A 19,411-nucleotide genomic window follows, 5' to 3' on the forward strand; every position below is an offset into this window, starting at 1 on the left:
CCTTTGTACTCTTAAACAACAAAGTTGTAAGAAGAGATTTGATTCCTTGCTCATGAATATCTGTCTGGAAAATTGTGTGATCAGATTAAGGACATATTTAATAACAAATTTGCAAAACAAATAAACAGAAAGGACAATATTAATCAAATAATCATAGTAATGAATAATGAGGCTTGTTTTGCAAAAGTTATATTGAAACTGGAAATTAATGAGGAACTTATTTTTTAATTCCACGCATGCTGTTATATGTGTTATTAATCTTAGGATGACAGTGAATACTACAAGCATATGCTACGACATTTAAAGAAATACTTTTGCAGCTTCCCGAAACATGTTCGCTGCCATTAAGTATAGTTTTCACTTTCTTGGAATATATCAAAACTCAGAAATACTTAGAGTCACTCCACATTTCAGTTATACAAACTAATCCTAAAACCTAGAATTTATGCTGAATTTACTAAATTAATTGTATATACAAAACTGTATATGTACACCCTAAACTCCTAAATTACACTGCAAAATTAATATTCCTTACTGAGCTCCTTCGTGGCTACGGGGTTAGCGTACACGCCTTTGACGTGGGAGACTCGGGCTCGATTCCCGGGGGGAGCTCATGTGGTTCGGACTCCATGTTGATCATTAAGCCCCCGTCTTCGCTGCTGAACAGGATGTTAAACTGAAAAAAAAATCAAATCAAATTATTCCTGATTATTAGGAAGAAGAAAATACATTTTAGGAATTGTTGATTTTTGTTTAATTAAAGAATAACTTGTGAAGGACTTCTTTTCTTGCGAAATGTTATCTCAATTAGTTCCAGAGCGGCTGACTAACATATCGAGCCCTCACAAGAAGAAATTAAAGTACGCTCGAATTGTGGCGCTCCAATAGGTTAATTTTTGGACCATTTTTAGTGCCAATTCAAACACAATTCCTGTAGCTTTCTTAATTCCACGGGAAGACAACCAATACGTACTCATGGAACGACAAATATGGCACCATTTTTATTCTATGAACCAATAATACATACAAAACTTTATATTTCCAAATGAAACTATATACATTAATGAGTAATTTAAAAAAAGTGGGGGGCAACTGCCCCTCTTTGCCCCCCCCCCTAATCGCCGCCCATGACTGCGCTCATCAGTTCCTGGCATACAATACAATTCAATAACGAATTCTTTTTAGAAGTAGTTTCTGCTTCTTCGTTAAGAAATAGAGCACGAAACGTGCACACAGCTTGCGTTTCTTTAAATCTTCGTTATTATTTGGTAAAAGTTTCCTTATTCATCCCTGCGAGGTCTAATATTACTCTGAAACTTGCATTTTGAACGTTCAAAATAACACTTCGAATTTTATCAATCGTTTCAGTTGTTCTGACAGCCCTGCATAAACCTGTTTCTTCAAAACTTACTTCCAGCTCTGGACCCCTTATGCTATTCAGATACACGGCAACCAGAAAGCCAATAGTTCCTGTACACCTTTTTCAATATCTAATTGTTTCCGTTGAATATTTCCATAAGCACTCACAGAACCCGATATTCACTTTTTGTTCTATTGTTGAAACGAAGGCGAGTTATCGTAACACCAGTCTATACTTGGACCTGTTACGCACCACACTGGCGGCCATCCGGCCTGGAAATTTCTGAACATGTTCTCAAGGTTACACTCAAGATTCACAATGAAAAATGAAATGAGTTGAGTTTTACGTCCCACGATTATGCCGATTAGGCTAAAGGAGACGGTGATGATGAATAATGAATGAAATAGTTGAAGAAAGTGGGAAAACCCCGAGGAAACCCACGCACACGGTGTTTGTCCACCACAAAGTTCATTTCACGGGGGCTAAGAGCGAACCCGGGACCCCAAGCACCAGCGATGAACGCTCTACGACTGAGCCCCCGCAAGATTCACGACTATGAAGTACTTCCGTGGCGAAACTACTTTGCAGAAAAAAATTAAGTTGTTTTTAATAGTTGTACTGTACTTATGTATTGAACTAAAATTACTTTTACATTATATCATCCTTAATTCTTATATATTGAAGTAAAATAACTTTTATTATATATATGCTAAATATCTATATATTGAAGAAAAATTTCTTTTTGTATACATGCAAAATACTTATATATTGAAATAAAATTACTTTTGTATTATATACATGCTAAATACTTATATATCGAAGTTTAATTATTTTTGTATTATATACATGCTAAATACTTATATATTGAAGTAAAGTTACTTTTGTATTATATGCATATTAAAGACGTTGGATGGAAAAGAAGTCTTGGATGCAAAGTGGCGTAACTCATTTTTTTTAAAACTGAGATTAAGTCGTTTCCGTGAGCTTGAAACGATAACCTATTGGATGGCAAAGTTGCGTATCTCAGAGTTATAAGGCCAGGCCATAGGCTAAAAGATTTCAAAACAAAGAACCGAGTTTGTCCGATTTGTCTATATTGATTCTAATAAAAGTTTCAACATTTCACAATGTCTCAAAATTGAGTTACGCCACTTGCCATCCAACGCCTTATATATTGAAGGAAACTTACATTTGTAATACAGAATGCATGCTAAAGATACATACTGAAGTAAAATTACCTTTGTATTATATACATGCCAAATACTTATATATTGAAGTAAAATTACTTTTGTTTTAGACCTCTATATGCATGCTAAGTATTTCTTTATTGAATTAAAATTACTTTTGTTTTAGACCCCTATATGTATGCTAAATACTTCTATATTGAAGTAAAATTACTTTTGTTTTAGACCCCTATATGCATGTTAAATATTTCTATATTGAAGTAAAATTACTTTTGTTTTAGACCCCTATATGCATGCTAAATACTTCTATATTGAAGTAAAATTACTTTTGTTTTAGACCCCTATATGCATGCTAAATACTTCTATATTGAAGTAAAATTACTTTTGTTTTAGACCCCTATATCCATGCTAAATACTTCTATATTGAAGTAAAATTACTTTTGTATTAGACCTCTATATTAGGGTGAAGCGTTTAGTACTTTTGTTGGAAATTCGATTATGGTTAGTGCGAAAAAGGTGCCATTAACGGCACCGACTTTACTGAATTTTTTTATTCTTTTGGACAACCCCTTATCCTGCCCCAACCGACTTATAGTTTTTAAGTGTTTGGTTAGGCAACACGCACAACACCAATGACAGAAAAGCTAACTGTGGTCGTATTTAGAGTTACGTGATGGCTATAATACAATTATTTTATTAAAAGAAAGTTGTGGCAATGCCAGTAAATAATTTTAAAATGATTATGAGTCAAAGTACAGCCATATTAGCTCAGTTGTTGGAATTAATAACCAGATTTTGTTTGGAATGCAACGTTAACGGTGATTATAGGCATAGCCCTTGACATAACACGGTTTTCTTTGTGCAACTCTTCGCTTATTTTGCTCTGTATGCAAAATAACCCAGAACTCACCCCGGGAGGTGGTTGCACATCGAGTTCCGCCCAGCCACCCACCCAGTAGGCATACATTGACATTTGACCTTAGGTCACGTAGTTCTTCTTGGTCTCGAAGCGGGGCATTCTTGTTCTAGACTTCAGTTTGGCTCTAACGTAGATATCTCTTGCGTTCTGGCCGCACTTTTTCGAAGCTGCCTCGGACACCAGCTTCACTGTGCGTTCCACAGCTTGATTATGGCAAGGGGATGTTGTTGTTAGAGTAGCTGAAGTTCAGATGTTTTCTTCAAGCTCCTGATCCGTTATGTTTGTGTGATTGGCGGCTCTGTTAGACATTTAGGCCAATTAATCATGTCTTAGTAATTTTCAGCTGTAAAGTTTAATTTCGGAACAATGAAGTCACGTGGGCGGCTTGATCCCGGAGTCGTCTGGCTGCGGCACATTTTTATCCTTCTCCAGCCTAAGTTCGAATATGCTGATTTTCATCTGCTGTCATCGCTATCAGCAGGTTTTCATGATGAGCGTAGTATCCGTTTGTTTGTAGAACAGAATGAACTATGGGTTGTAGATTTTCTGGCAGAAAACGTGATAGCTTAACTATGCTAAACAGATGCATGGCGCCCATTTCGCACGAAGGATTTCGCCGTATTGAAAACCATACGGGAGCGTATACTTTAACAATGTACTGGCAAAGTAGACACAAACTTGAACTAGGTTTATCTGTACTGATGTAGTGGCGAAGCATCCTACAGACCAATGTAAGCCATCGTGAATGTGATAATGGTCCTGGTTTTCTGTTTGCTAGATCGGTAGTACACATTCCTGTAGCAACAGCCTTACAAATTTCATAGAGATAATTCTGTTCGCTGCTTAAACCATCTGGTTTTTCTATTTCAGACATCCATTCAACGGGAATGGGTGTAAAGGAGACGATCGGTGAACGTTCACAATCCTTTAATTTCTTTCCGATGGGGCCGGGAAAAGCGTTGGGTCCGGTAGTCTCACCATCCAATTCGGTAACCAGGTATCGAAATGGCAACTCGTTGGTATGAAGAAGGCAAATGAGATGCTGATGTTCCTTTCTTAGGGATCTTTGTATCTGACTTATCATGCCGTTATCCCATCCTGTGTTCGTGGCTTCACCATCGCTGCCAACTGCCTCAAGACTTGACACGTCGTACTGGTTCTTCTCTAAAAGCTCCAATATAGAGTCGGCAATATCCTTGCCAGTGCCTGACTTAGGTGTGTCATGACCCAAGTATTCTGAACCGGGCTCCGATAGAACTGTGATATGCTTTTCTGTAACTTCTCGACTTCGTAGTTTGCAGTTAATTTTTTCTTGCACAAGAGTTGCATCATTTTGTCCGTCGAAGTAGATACTTGTAATCGCCCGGCCTAGGTCTTTTCTTTCTGGGTCTTTTTACCCAGTTTATCTTTTCCTCTTCGTACCTTAGATCTGTCAACAACAAGATTTTTGTCCTCTGGCGTTATGAGTCTTGCATTCTGAAGTACGGCAGAAGAAATCAAAGCAACCTGTCTGCCTGAAGCTCCAGTTCTAAACGCTGCCTCCGCTGTATTTTGAAGACAGATGCCCTTTAGGCTATGTTTCCTTCTTGGTCGCGCTTCGAAGTCAGATCCCGACGTGCTTCCCGATTCAACAGTTTCGCAGGATTCCCCTGACGACGCCATTACCTTTGACGTCATGCTTAATCCCACTAGCTGATGGACTAGCTTCAACACTTCCAGCGTCTTTCTTGGTTGTCTGCCCCTTAAATCTCCTCACTTTACGGGAAAACATCTTTGACAGAGATTTGCTTGTTCTGACGTCAATGTTACCAATGCTCATTTTCCGTAATGTTCTCTGGTCCAAAAGAAACTTGAATTCTCGTTTTGGAATCTTGCGTGTCCTCTCACAGTTGCAATCTTCGGCGGTTTTACATTTGCAAGACGCAATATCAAAAGGAGACTTTTCTGCGTGTGCAACAATACCTGCACGAAGTGTTGCTTCTTGTCCTTGTCGACTGAAATGTTTTTCCTTGGTGCGAGACTTATTATAAAATGTTTTCAGCATGTCAAAAACTCTCTTTTCTGAAACCTCAGGAATGCTTGCTTTACGCCAAATATGTACAACTCTTTGTCCAACTAGTTTTAAATGTCAGTCACTGGTAATTTAGTTACACTTTCGTCACCACTTAAACCACTTCGAAACCAAGATAATGTCGCATAACGTCAGAGTACTTGGGTAAACGCACTTCACTCATTTCACTTGGAGTGCCAAATAAGCCTCGTTTCACACTTTCCCGCGTTGGTCTGCTATGAGTTTTTTTCTTCATCTTGCTTTCCATTGCTTCCGAACTTGGAAACCAAAGTATTACAAAATGTCTCAGAATTGCATCGCACTAAGAAGACTGTAACTTTAGGTAGAATGCACAAACTCTCTGTCTTAACAGAAACAGTAGCGAACTAAAACCGTTAAAGCTTAAGCTGCAATAAACTGGCTTGTTGGATTGGTTGGCCGAATTACGCAATATTTATACTACCGCCGAACTTCGAGCGAGAATATTCTAGAAACGTCAGGGTAGGTTATGGAGCCAATAAGGCGAGCGGAGGTGCGCGAATCTTCTAGACGGAGCCGGATGTTGCGACGACGCTCGAAGAGCGTGGCCAAAGTAAGCAACCACGAAGTTGTGTAGCCTGCCGCTAGATGGCATTTGCTGTCGGTGTACATAACAAGCGAAGACATTCGTGACATTCCAAACAAAATCTGGACATTAATTTCAACAACTGAGCTAATATGGCTGTACTTTGACTCATAAACATATTAAAATATTTACTGGCATTGCTACAACTTTCTTTTAATAAAATAATTGTATTATAGCCATCAGGTAACTCTAAAAGCGACCACAAGTAGCTTTTCTGTCATTGGTGTTGTGCGTTGACTAACCAAACACTTAAAAACTTTAAGTCCGTTGGGGCAGGATAAGGGGTTGTCCAAAAAAATTAAAAAATCAGTGAAGTCGGTGCTACTAATGGCACCTTTTCCGCACTAGCCGTCATCGATTTCCAAGAAAAGTGCAAAACGCTCCACCCTATTCTATATGCATGCTAAATACTTCTATATTGAAGTAAAATTACTTTTGTTTTAGACCCCTATATGCATGCAAAAACATATATTTAAGTAAAATTACTTTTGTATTATTTACATACTAAATACTTATATATTGAAGTGAAGTTACTTTTGTATTATATACATGCTAAATAATTATATATTGAAGTGAAGTTACTTTTGTATTATATACATGCTAAATACTTATATATTGAAGTGGTTACTTTTGTATTATATGCATGCTACTAAATACATACTTCTATATTGAAATAAAATTACTTTTGTATTATAAAGATGCTAAATACTTATATATTAAAGTAAAATTAATTTTGTACTATATACATACTATTTTAACCTAAATACTCAGACTGTCTCATCATTCTGGCTTACTAATTTACAGCTTCTCTAAGACCAATTTACAGGTTCTCTTGTGTTTCCGTCTAGTTATGTTAGTTAAAAGTAGGGTTAGTTAGTAACAGCTTCTTTAGTTAGAACCATATGCCAAAGAATTTATATATATATTTTAAAAGCCTTTCCAATTGTATTTCTTTATGTTAGGAGAAACGGGTAATTATCAATTCGAAGTCAAAACCAGATGGATCAGCGCTCGTCTTGAATTCCGTGCTACGATTAACGAAGGCTAAACTATCCGACTCTGGAGTCTACAAGTGCTACATTCAAGGAATTAATGACATTGTAAATAACTTCGTGAATGTTCATGTAGTTGGTAAGTACTTATATCAGTTTCCTTATAACATTTTGAGATGTGCACAATTGTACTGTATTTACAATATTGCCATTCATAAGTTTCGGGAAAATCTTATAAATACCTGGTCAACAATAATTTTGTTACATAAACAATTTTGGATGTTTGTTATGTATTTTCATTTGCTGATTCCGAAAATGAAGTCAGAAAATTTTCATCATACACCATTTTTTTGTAATTTTCAAAATATTTTTTTCCTTGTTTATTGGCATTTGTGGTATACAACATGCTGGTTAGGAGTGTTACATTTATATATGATTTCATTGTGTCAACAGTTGTGGGTTATAAGTATTTGATAGAAATTTATTTAACTTCCGTGGCAAGGATCTCGGATATTACTAGGATCTAGAGGTATTTCAACCACATTTTTCATGTCCAAGAACGGGCAATCCCATAAATATGGATGGTACATTAAAGAAAGATAGATGGATATGTAAATAGATCAGTAAATGAATGTATTGATGGTTAGAGAGAGAGAGAGAGAGGGAGAGAGAAGGGAGAGAATGTAGAATTGTGGGACACTCCGTTAACATTTTTTTGTGATGATTGGACTTTGATATTATGCTCTTCAATTTACCTGCGAATGTTTGACCTGTGTGTTGTTTTCCATTTAAATACTGAACGTATCCGTATTCTGATATACATTTTGTGTGTCATGCTTCATTTGCCATTATCTTGTATATTACATGCGACATCCTAACTATATATAAAACTACATGAACTGATATAAAATAACGGTTACTTCCGTTTGACGTGGAAAGTTGAAATTTGACATGATTGTAGTTTTCCAGAACTAACCGACAGGAAAATTGCTAAAAGTGATTTTTTTTTTTTAAATTTTTAGGGGGTCTAAAGGGTGGATGAAGAAATTCCTCATATTTTTCAAATGGGTCTTTTCTAGAGCTATAATCTCATATTTCAGCCACTTAGAATTTGAATAAAAACTTGAGATTTGGTATGTTTATACGTTTTCGTTAACGTTACCTAAGTAAATCACTAAAACAAAAAGAAAATCAACTTTAGAATAGTTTTATGGGGAAGTGAAAAATCTTTCTCATGTTATTTATATGGAACACCTTTTACACCCCAAAATTATTGGACACTTCCTGTAGGGCTACAATGATTAAATTTGACATGATTGTAGCTTTTTGGGACTAACCGACAAAAAAACTTGCTGAAAGCGAATATCTTTAATTTTTATGGAGTCTAAAGCGGGGATGAAGAAATTCCCATGTTATTTAGACGGGCGTTTTCTTGGGATACAAAATCTTATCTTTTAGATAGCTGAAATACGAAAAGAAACTTGAAATTTGGTAGAATTGTGGGTTTAAGAGAGTAAACGCGGGTGTGAGGGAGCGAAGATCCCAGCTGGGCCAAAATCAGGAAATCTAAAGACCAAATGCACGAAATTCACTCTTGATGCAAAGGCTGATACATATGAGACGCGGGGCCGTAGGGCGAGTTAAAGGTGGTGGGTCTGGGGGCAGAGCCCCCAGCTAGCGAAAGGTTAGTTTTATATAGCCTGTTATCTTTGAAACGAACTCTATTACGCATAACCTTGATCTCTTCTTTTTGCCAGGTTTGAATGAAGATTCAGTCAAACTGAAGATTGCGAGTGACACAACTGACACGGTAGAAGCATCAGTTGGACTTCCCGAGGTCAAATGGACGGTTGACTACGAAGCCACTGGACCTTTAGACATAACATTGTACAATCCCAATAATACTGAGGTTATCTTTGGAAATAAATACACCTACGACATAACCAAGAAACAAATCATAATATGCATAATGGATATTGAATTTTCTGATGCTGGTTCATATTTGCTAGTTGGAAGAGCCAGGGATCATGAGGACACTGTTTCCTTGCATTTACACGTTTATGGTAAGTACAGTAAATCTGTTGTATTATATTACTTCGCTTCTGAGAGTAGAGGAGGTTGCTCAACCAAAGGCCACTTTTATATATGAGGCACATCCACAAAATAAGCTTAGGCTACTAAATTTTTGTAGGTTTCAAAACATCTATTTAAAACAAAACTTTTACATACTTACATCAGTACATATGTGAACTATTTTTCCATATAGTCGCCATGCCTCTCGATGTACTTAGTGAGACAAGGGATTAATTTTTTTATGCCTTGGTCAAAGAAGTCTGCCGCCACCTCTTTTGTCCAATTCTTCATCTCCATTTCCCCGTCAGTTGAAACTTTTCTTCACACCCATGTATATCTTCAGGGAGGTAAACAGATGATAGTCTGAAGGCGCCAGGACAGGGGAATGCACGAATCAGTCAAAATTGATGGTCTTCCACTTCTTTGCTCATCGTGCACATCACTACAACCGTTTTTAAATCCACGACACCACTTAATCACACTCGTACGATTCGTAATTCCTTCGCCATAAATTGGTTTGATCTCTGAAGAAGAAGATTTCCCCTTCACAACGAGATAACGGATAACACTGCGAATGTGGCGTCAGATTTTATTGCCATCTTTCACGGGAGACGTTACTATGACCACAGTTTTGATCGTACTGACGAGTGATTGTGCTCACTGGAAAGGGTAGGAACTAAGCTACAAGGTACTGTTACCAACATAGCAATAATAAATTCCCTGTGCCCGCGAGGGCCCTAGTACACCTATTTTGTGGATGTGCCTCGTACTTGTAGTTTGTATTATTACTGTAATGGTTATAACTTATTTGCATAAGTCTAAAGAAAAATATGTCCCTACAATAACTAGACATCATATTGTAAGCTAGAAGGGAATTGCATTACAAAGAAGAATACCAGAGCAATCTTTACCGTCATTTCGTTCCTTGGTACACATTGAGTACGTACCAACGAATAGATTGTAGTATCTTAAGAACTTACATTAGATCTAATAATAATTGATTGTTTTCAACGACTTGTTTGTTAGAAAAGAAACAATAAAAATACACATATACGGAAATCATAGCCTGGCTCCTCTTTCTGTTAGAATTTGAATTTTTGCTTTATATACTGGTAGTAACTTTCATAATATTTAGCACAATACGTTATACAATAATATAAATGCAGTTTTATCAAATTTTTGGCTGAAAGAGCATGTAATAGATATGGAACTAGAAGTACCTTAGGCCTGTTATACACTATGAGATAAATCTTAGGAAATATTTAAGATCAAATGTTATGACATATCTCGTAGGAAATCCTACCCTTTTGTGCCATACACGTGAAGAGTTTTCCTGTCTCACCGAGTGATGTTGCGCATTCTACTGATATTGATACCAGGGGCTATATTGTTAAATTACACACCTCTAAACAAAGCATAAGAACCAGTAGATAAATTTGCAAAACATACTTCACCAGTCCCTGCACCACTCTTCATTTTTCGAGTATTTTTGCTCTTTCACACACATACGTTTGCCGAAGATGATTAAATTTTTGTTTCTCATCCTCCGAAGAGGTGCCAGCACAACGCATACTCGGCCAGCAATGTTTTCCAGAATTTGTTTTCACTTTATCTCACCTGATGTCGCTTAAATTGAAATCTTACGAATTTTCTTTCCGAAATACAGCGTGCTCTATAACAAGAGAAATCTCATAGAATCGTTCAGAATATAGGAAATGACATGCGATCTGATGCCATACACGTTGAGAGTTTGACTCTAGGAAAAATCGTAAGAGATTTCCTAGGATCTACCCTATAGCGTATAGCAGGCTTTAGTTTCAAACCTACAAGAAACAGTAATCATTATATTTAAAGCTTTATGCCCTCGTACATCAAGACCCATATCCCTTAGTACAACATTCGCCCAATTTGTTAACAAAGTTCAATTGAAGAAAATTAATGCATAGTAAATTAAAATTAACTAAACGTAGAAACAGTGGAAAGACGTCTTAAACATACTGCAATATTGCTTACTTAAATACAACAAGGAAAATAATTTCAAATGTTCAAAACAATAATTACTTTAATACATGAACAGGAATGGTTTTCTCGCTAATTTATACGGAAACGAATAGTATTGTTAAAATAATTTCACTGGAAAGAAGATAAAAATGCCTATGAAATTCAGGAAGGCGGTAGAAGCTCACAAGGGAAGTTCAGGAGAAAGCAGTCGCTTGCAGAAAAACTAAGCATGTCATTTGAAAGACCAATTCATGTTGATTACATCAAGGTAATAATATTCCTGTACGGTTGAGAACTTTGTACAACCATTTGATATGTTTGGATTCTCCTACCAATCAAAGATTATGGCAGGAGATTTATACATAGTATGAAACTTCTTCATGCGGACGTTATGATGTACCAACGAAATAATCAAATAAAGTTCGTGTCCATGTTAATGAATCAGTTCCGATCACCCCGATACATTTGGATTGTTTCAGTTTGCGTTCCACAAGGCAGGTTACCGAACAAATTATATATCTTTTGAATTACTTGTCGAATTTGCTTTTCGCTTTACTTATGCGAATTGTTCCCTTGACAGATGCAACGCAGCTGCACATATAAAATGTTCATGGTGCAAGGAAGTCTTTTGCCTGCGTCATTTCTTCATAGAACACAAGAGCAATAGTGATCAATTTTCATCTCTAACCTATCATTATTGTGAACAGTGTAATGACTAATTATATCTAACAAACCCATTAGTTCTTGCAAAACAGATTTTTTCTGTTACTTCAGATAGATTTCAATTCGTATGTTAAAATTCGTTTCTAATAATGTTGTCCTTAATGCGTTTAAATGGGAATATACACATTTTTCCGCATAAAATTCCAAGTTGAATCTTTCGAACAGTTCTCAACTGTACAGGAATTTTATTAGCTTGTTGTAATCAGCATGAATTCGTTCTTCAAATGGCATGCTTAGTTTCTCTGCAGGCGAGTGCTTTCTCCCGAACTTCTCTTGTTAGTTTCCTGATACAGTCAGCAGCAAAAATTCTTTCTATTTGATGGAATTAGTTTCGTAAATAACTTCAGAATGAAAGGACGATTTGAGTACAGTTATTAGTAAATTAAAAAGAAAGTAATTTTCTGTACGTTCCAGCGTTGAAACTCAATAAAACTGTGTACGTTCTATCATTATTTCCAAAATAAATTTTACCAAACAGAAACAACTTTTGTCACTGACTGTACATACTGTCCCGTGATTGAGCCCAATTCCCTAATGTACTTTGTTTCTGGGGAGTGCGAAAGTTCACTTGTGAAAGTTCCCACCACAAAGTTCACTTGGCGCGTGCTGGGATCGAACCTGGGACCCCATGCACCAAAGGTGAACGATCTACCACTGAGCCATCGTGGTCCAAACGAATACTGTATAATAATATAGAATTCGAAGTGACATATTCTTACAACTACCTCTCCAAGGAAAATTGTTATTGGAAGGAATTCATTGGAAAAAATAAAATTTGTGCATATTGCTCATTCATCTCTCTCTCTCTCTCTCTCTCTCTCTATATATATATATATATATATATATATATATATATATATATATATATATATATATATATATATATAGCTATATATATGACTACCAAGCATACAAGTAAATATTTTTTTTCTAATTACAGGGATACCAGAAGTATCGTTCGTGGAACCTCTAGATTATTACATGTACGGCGAAAGTTACAAAATAGAATGCAAAGCTATTGGATATCCTTTACCGGCTATAACATGGGAATTCATCAACTGCACAGATATTACTAATTGTAACAGAAATATAACTGTAAAGGTAAATATATTATCAAAATTTAGTGAAGGTACTAATTAAACCGTTTTTCAATCTGTCTTTACATTATCTAGCTTATAGAAGACATCACACATGTGATGGTTTCCTTTTAATGTTCAGTTTTTTTGCCTCTTAATCTTTCTAGATATTATTATATTTTACCTTACTTATTACATGCGACATGGACATCCATGGGTACTACCAAGGATGTTATAAAATAGAGGATCTGCCCATGAGTATCTTCCTCATATGAACTTAATGAAGCCACAAAACAACAGACCATCGTCTGAACCGGCACGTCTGATTGGCTAATCTCGTTTCCGCCACGATTGTTGACTCGAAACATTGCGATCTTAGTGGCGCGGAGTGGGCAGTGTAGGTGTGGCGAAGCTGTGACGTATGGCTTCACGATTTTGTTGTATGGGCAGATCCTCTATTTTATAATATCCTTGGGCACTACTCAATTCAAATCGCACAAAAGAAAAGAATGTTGTCTTTGATCTCCGGTCAGTGTTGCCAACCTGAAGCAGCATTAAATCCCTTCAGAATATCAAAATTTCCCTTTTTAAGTCCAAATGTTCAACAATGCAAATGTTGAGATGAATCTAACATTTCAATCTATATTATAAAATTGAAAGTGGCTACGTTTGTGACTCAATCTCTTGAACCACACGACCGATCTCGATCAAATTTCCAACATAGAAGAAGTTTGAGACTGGAATGGATTTTATCATTTCATTTTGGCGGAATAGTGTAGGGGAGGGGAAGGAGGGGAGATATATAAAAATATAAATGGAAATAAAAGTGACAAAATTTGTCTTAATAGTTCTCTTGAACTACCAAACCGATCTCAATCAAATTTTCAACATAGATGAGGTCTGAGACTGATTTTTAAAAATAATTTCACCTCTACGGTAGAACCTAGAGGAGGGGCAGGGAAGTGGGATATATATATAACCCTTGAACCACACAACCGATTTTGATCAAATTTTCAACATAGATGAGGTTCGAACCTGGGACGATTTTGTCATTTTACTTTGACGGCCCAAAGTAGGGGAGGGGGAGATACATGTACAAAAAATGAAAATAATAGTGACTGTCTTTATGACTTCATCACGCTTAAACTACCCGATCGATCTTAATCAACTTATCAACATAGATGAGGTTCTGACCTGGGGTGGTTTTTATCATATCACTTTGACGGTAGAACTTAGGGAGTGGAAGGGAAGGGGAGATATATATAAAAATAAATAAAACTTAATAACTCTTGAACCATCCGACCGATCTCGATCAAATTTTATATATCCACTTTGACGGTAGAACCTAGGGGAGAGGGAGATTTATATATAAAGATAAACAAAACTTAAGTCTTGAACCACCCAATCGATTTCGATCAAATTTTCAACATAGAAGACGTTTGGGCGTGGGATAATTTTTACAATTTAACATTGATGGTGCAACGTGGGGGAGGAGGAGGAGGGAGATATATATGTAAAGAAAATAAAAATGAAAGTGGCTGTCTTTGTGATTCCATCAGTCTTGAAACACACAACCGATCTCGATCGAATTTTCAACATAGATGAGGTTCGGGTATGGGGTGCTATTTATCCATTCACTTTGACGAAAGAACTTAGGGGAGGGGAGGAAGGAGTGAAAAAATAAAAAAAACTTAATAACTCTTGAACCAAACGATCAATCTCGATCACATTTTTAACATAGATGAGGTTCGGGCCTGAGATGTTTTCTTTCACTTTGACGGTAGAACTTAGGGGATGGGGGAAAGAGACAGATAAAAATAAATAAAACTTAATACCTCATGAACCACCGGACTGATCTCGATCAAATTCTCAACCTAGATGAAGCTCGAACCTAGACCTATCACTTTGACGGCGTACCTTAAGGGACGGGAACGGAGAGGGACATTTAAAAGATAGAAAATGACCGATACGAGTATTAGTGTCGAATCTATAATTTTTGGGGTTGCTGAGATGAATAGTGACACTTCTGATGCTGTTAAATCCAGGTTCAGCTCCGCCACTTGAGGGAGGGGGAGATATATATATATATAAATGATCGAAATGAAAAATATCAGTGTCGAATTCATAGTTGTCGGGGTCGCTGAGATGAACAATGACAGTTCCGATGCCGTGCCCTGCAACATGAGGAGGAGAGGGGAGGGGAATATATAAAAATTATCGAAAATGACCAATATCAAAGAGCGTTTTAGTAATAGTAAAAACTGACTGACTAACGGAACATACAATTTTTTCTTAATTTACCCCAGCAAAGCAGGTAATTGATGCTAGTTGTGACTAAAGTTAGAGCTACTATATTTGATTTTGTGACCAATCAGCTGTGAGTTCAGGTTTCTCTGAAATGAAATGAAATCTTTCAGTTTTACGTCCCACAATTATGCCGCGTAGACTAAAGGAGACGGTGATGATGAGAAATGAATGCAATAGAGGAATGAATAAATGGGAGAAAACGGAAGATATCCCAGAAAACCCACGAATACGGTGTTTGGCCACCACAAAGCCCATTTGCTGCGAGCTGGGATCGAAGCAGGGACCCGACGCTCTACCACTGAGCCACCGTGCCCCACAGGTATCTTTGATAATATGTTCACCTTCTACTCATTGCTGAAAGAATTTAAAATCAAGGGGTTCAAAGCAACCTGAACAGTACTGGAGGAAAGATCGAAAAACAAGGAAAGAAGAGAGTATGATTTCCATTGTGATCAGGAGCTGATTAAGAACGGAGCCAATGGAGCCCAGACTCCGGAGCTCCCAAAAATCCCTCTCTTTAATACTAAAATATAGCAATCAACTTATTATATTATAGGTTTTAGACCCATGCTATTTTTTTCCCGCTCGCTACGCTCGCGGTATCTCTAGAGTTCAATCTTCCTCCACCAGCGTCTTCACGATACTTATTTTGTGAGGGGGTGAGCTATTTTAGCCCTCTATTACAAACCAAATTACTAGCTTGTGAGTTCTCGAGGTTTCGATAAGCCTACGAGGTTGTGGAAGGCAGCAAAGAAAATTTATTATTCGTATTCGCTGGAATTATTCGTAACGTAGGGCCCAATTGAAATAGTCGGCTCCAGGGCCCCAAAAGCCTTAATCCGCCCCTGGTTGTGGTAGTTGAGTTGAGTTGATTTTGAGTTTAACGTCCCGTTCAGCAGCGAGGCTATATGAGACATAGACCTACTGATTAACGTGGAATCCGAACCATATGAGCTCCCGTAGGGAATCCAACTCGGGTCTCCCACAGGTTGTGATAGTCATACATATAGTACATGTGCAGATGGAATGACAACTCCGTAGTCTTCTTGGCATCAAACCGTCAGATTTACTTACCAATGGAGAAACCAAAACAAATACTCTTATAAGTCAAAGAAGAGAATCCATGATCCTAAACCTCACATACAACAATTGGATGAATGTTATGGACAGTGGCGTATTTAGGGGGGGCTTCCGGGCTTAAGCCCCCCCAAATCTATAGTAAAGTATATGAAATATCTTACAGAATTTTCACATTTTCATGTAAAGCCCCTCCCGAAAGTTAGCAACCCCCCCGAAACAAAATCGTAAATACGCCACTGGGTTTGGATGTCATTAATGGAGTACTATGTAGTAACAAACTTCAGCTGCATGGAAATAAATGGTGGAGGTACTTTTCCATTAACGGTTTGAATCTAGCAGTTATTGCAGATTGGAAAATACACCAAGAACTTCGTGGGAACAACGTAGAACTCCAACTGGACTTTGGAAGAGGAATATTCACTGTCCTTGTTCATCGAAATTCAAGAATATATTCAAGGTTAGATCCTGTAGTTGTTAACACAAATACCATTCTGTTATTATTTCAACTCTCATATAACATCAAATATGAATTCCTAAGAATTCCGAATGTTCCTAATTAGGAATATATCAATTCAATCAGGGGTGGATCCATGGGGGGCGATCTTCTTATTTTATATATAAATAAAACCCATCCCAGAGTTTGGAGCTCTTAAAAGTAGCTCTAAGTAGTAGTATTACATACAACCCACCGCCCCCCAGAAGTCCATCCTGGATCCGCCCCTGAATTTAGTACATAGAAAATACAATAACTTTGCATAAATCTCGCAATTACATACCCAAAGGACTAAGTTGCTAAAAATACTTTCCCTTTTTAACTTAGAAGGTAATTCAGCGGGTAAACAAACAAGCAAGATCAGTAAAACCATTTATTATGATTTATGTAACACTAAGTAAGTAAACCAATTAATGCTAAAACATATACATAAATTTGCTTATATATTATTTAAAACAAAATATATAAGTGCATTAAAAGTAGGGATGGGCAAAACTGTTTTTTGTAAAAACCGAAAACCGGTTTCTAGAAAAACTGACATTTCGGTTTTCTTCAAAAACGGGTCGGTTTCTACCGAAAACCGGTTTTTATAAACTGGTCTCCGAAACCGGTTTCAGTTTTCTTCAAAACTGATTCGGCTTTTACTGAAACTGGTTTCAGTGAAAATTTTTGGAAAACACATAAAACTGTTTCTATGGAAACGGAATCAGTTTCCGGAGAACAACGAAACACCATTCTGGTCTGAAATAGAACCAATTAAAAAAAACGGAACCAGTTTTGAAGAAAACCGAAACCAGGTTCGGTGAAAATTTTTTTTAAAATTTTCAAAGACCGGTTTCGGTTTTCCTAAAACCCGAAAAAAAGGTTTTTGTGCCCACCACTAGTTAAAAGTTGTTGATAAACGTACTATCTGCTTTTGTATTTTCAGGAGGACATCGGCCTAAAGAAAGAATTCGTTTCAGCTCTTATAGTAGACACGTTTACCTCTGGTCTCATCAAATGTACAGCCTGTAACATTTATGGATGTGGAAACGACACAACACCATTTTTCGTCACAGGTATTGCATTCCTATTATACTTAATAAAAGAAAGAAGTTTTAATTAAATCAATGTTCACTCTAGTGTTAATGAGTACCTATTGGCAGGGCCGGATTAAGGAGGAGCGTAGGGGGCCTTAGACCCAGTCCTTCAGATGAAAAAGGGCCTCCAGTCTGATCAAAATCTCAACTGGCTACCTAAAGAGAATCATGAAGATCATCATCATTTAAAAAAATGACCAAATATATGAAACATATTTCCTTAACTTTTCTATTGTACTTTCACAGAATTGTGTTAAGTGAAGTCAGCAGGGGCCACATTTGTTTTTAGCCCCGGGCCTCGAGATAGATTAATCCAGCCCTGCCTATTGGTGTTTCACGTAGAAAAGAGTCTGATGCATCTTACCCAGTACCCTATGAGATGCTGACGTCGACATAACATTTCACTAATGTGATGCTGATGATGGTTGCGACCATCGACTCACCCTCGAAATTAAACTTTAAATTATTATTATTATTATTATTATTAATATTATTATTATTATTATTATATTTATTATTATTATTATTATTATTAATACTAATACTACTACTACTACTACTACTACTACTACTAATAATAATAATAATAATAATAATAATAATACAGAGATGATCTCCCGTCGAGTGATAGGGTGAAATCCAATATTTCCACTGCAATTCTATTCCACTAGCCTGCCGGATATACGAAGATAATACTGCGGCCAAAACATCGATACCCAAAATCCCATGAGGCCAAATTTTGCGAGGAGAAAAGCTCACCATAACAAACTTATTCACTGGAAAATATTGTAAAACTTTGTCTCATATAGGTTTTGTGGGTAGAGCATTTAATAAAAAGAGCGTCCTGAATCGACTCCCACTACCAGTTTTATTATAAAAGCTTCCATTATAAAAGTATTTTCACAAAATACTATACAAAGTAATCTCTCTAGAATCAAAGGTTAGTTAGTTATAGGTGGTCTTTGACCGTAAGGTCGCAGACAGGATCTCCAACAGAGCCCCGTAGCAGGCTAAGAGGAGTGGAATTAAGGAACCAATGCTCCGTAGCAAGCAGAGGCGGGTTAAATGGCCAACAGAGCCCCGTAGCAGGCTAAGCAAGGAGATAGGATAGGCGTAGTCCCGTAGCAGACTAGAGACCTGGGGTTAGGTTACTCCAAAAGTCCCGTAGCAGACTAGAGGAGGGTCACCAGAAAACTGGTACTGAATTTCAGACTTCAGACTTGTCTTGGCGTGTTTTTGATTTCTAGAAGTTTCGGGCCGTAGCCCATGCCTTCCATTTCTGTTTTTTGTGCATGACGTGAGGTTTGGTGCATCTGAATTGGTAGGGCCGCAGCTGTCGCGCTCCCTAGTCTTGGGCGTCTTCTATTGTTTGGTGGTTGCTGTGTTCAGGGCGGACGTGGCATCCTGAAGCAGTGACGTCTTGGGTTGGTGTGTCCTAGTTGGGATATT

General features: G+C 37.2%; 1 protein-coding gene across 1 annotated transcript in view; it reads left to right on the top strand.

Moving 5' to 3' along the window:
* The first annotated feature begins 7,707 nt into the window (after positions 1-7,707).
* LOC145670107 (vascular endothelial growth factor receptor 1-like) overlaps positions 7,708-19,411 on the top strand; it is a 211,881-nt gene continuing 200,177 nt past the window's right edge. The window contains exons 1-4 of the mRNA XM_081738475.1: positions 7,708-7,714; positions 8,888-9,193; positions 12,868-13,028; positions 17,812-17,941. Of these exons, the coding sequence (XP_081594601.1) occupies positions 7,708-7,714; positions 8,888-9,193; positions 12,868-13,028; positions 17,812-17,941 (604 nt within the window). The remainder of the gene's footprint in view (positions 7,715-8,887; positions 9,194-12,867; positions 13,029-17,811; positions 17,942-19,411) is intronic.

This window comes from Thermobia domestica, chromosome 14 (assembly GCF_964235325.1).
Source record: "Thermobia domestica chromosome 14, izTheDome1.hap1.1, whole genome shotgun sequence".
Lineage (NCBI taxonomy): Eukaryota > Metazoa > Arthropoda > Insecta > Zygentoma > Lepismatidae > Thermobia > Thermobia domestica.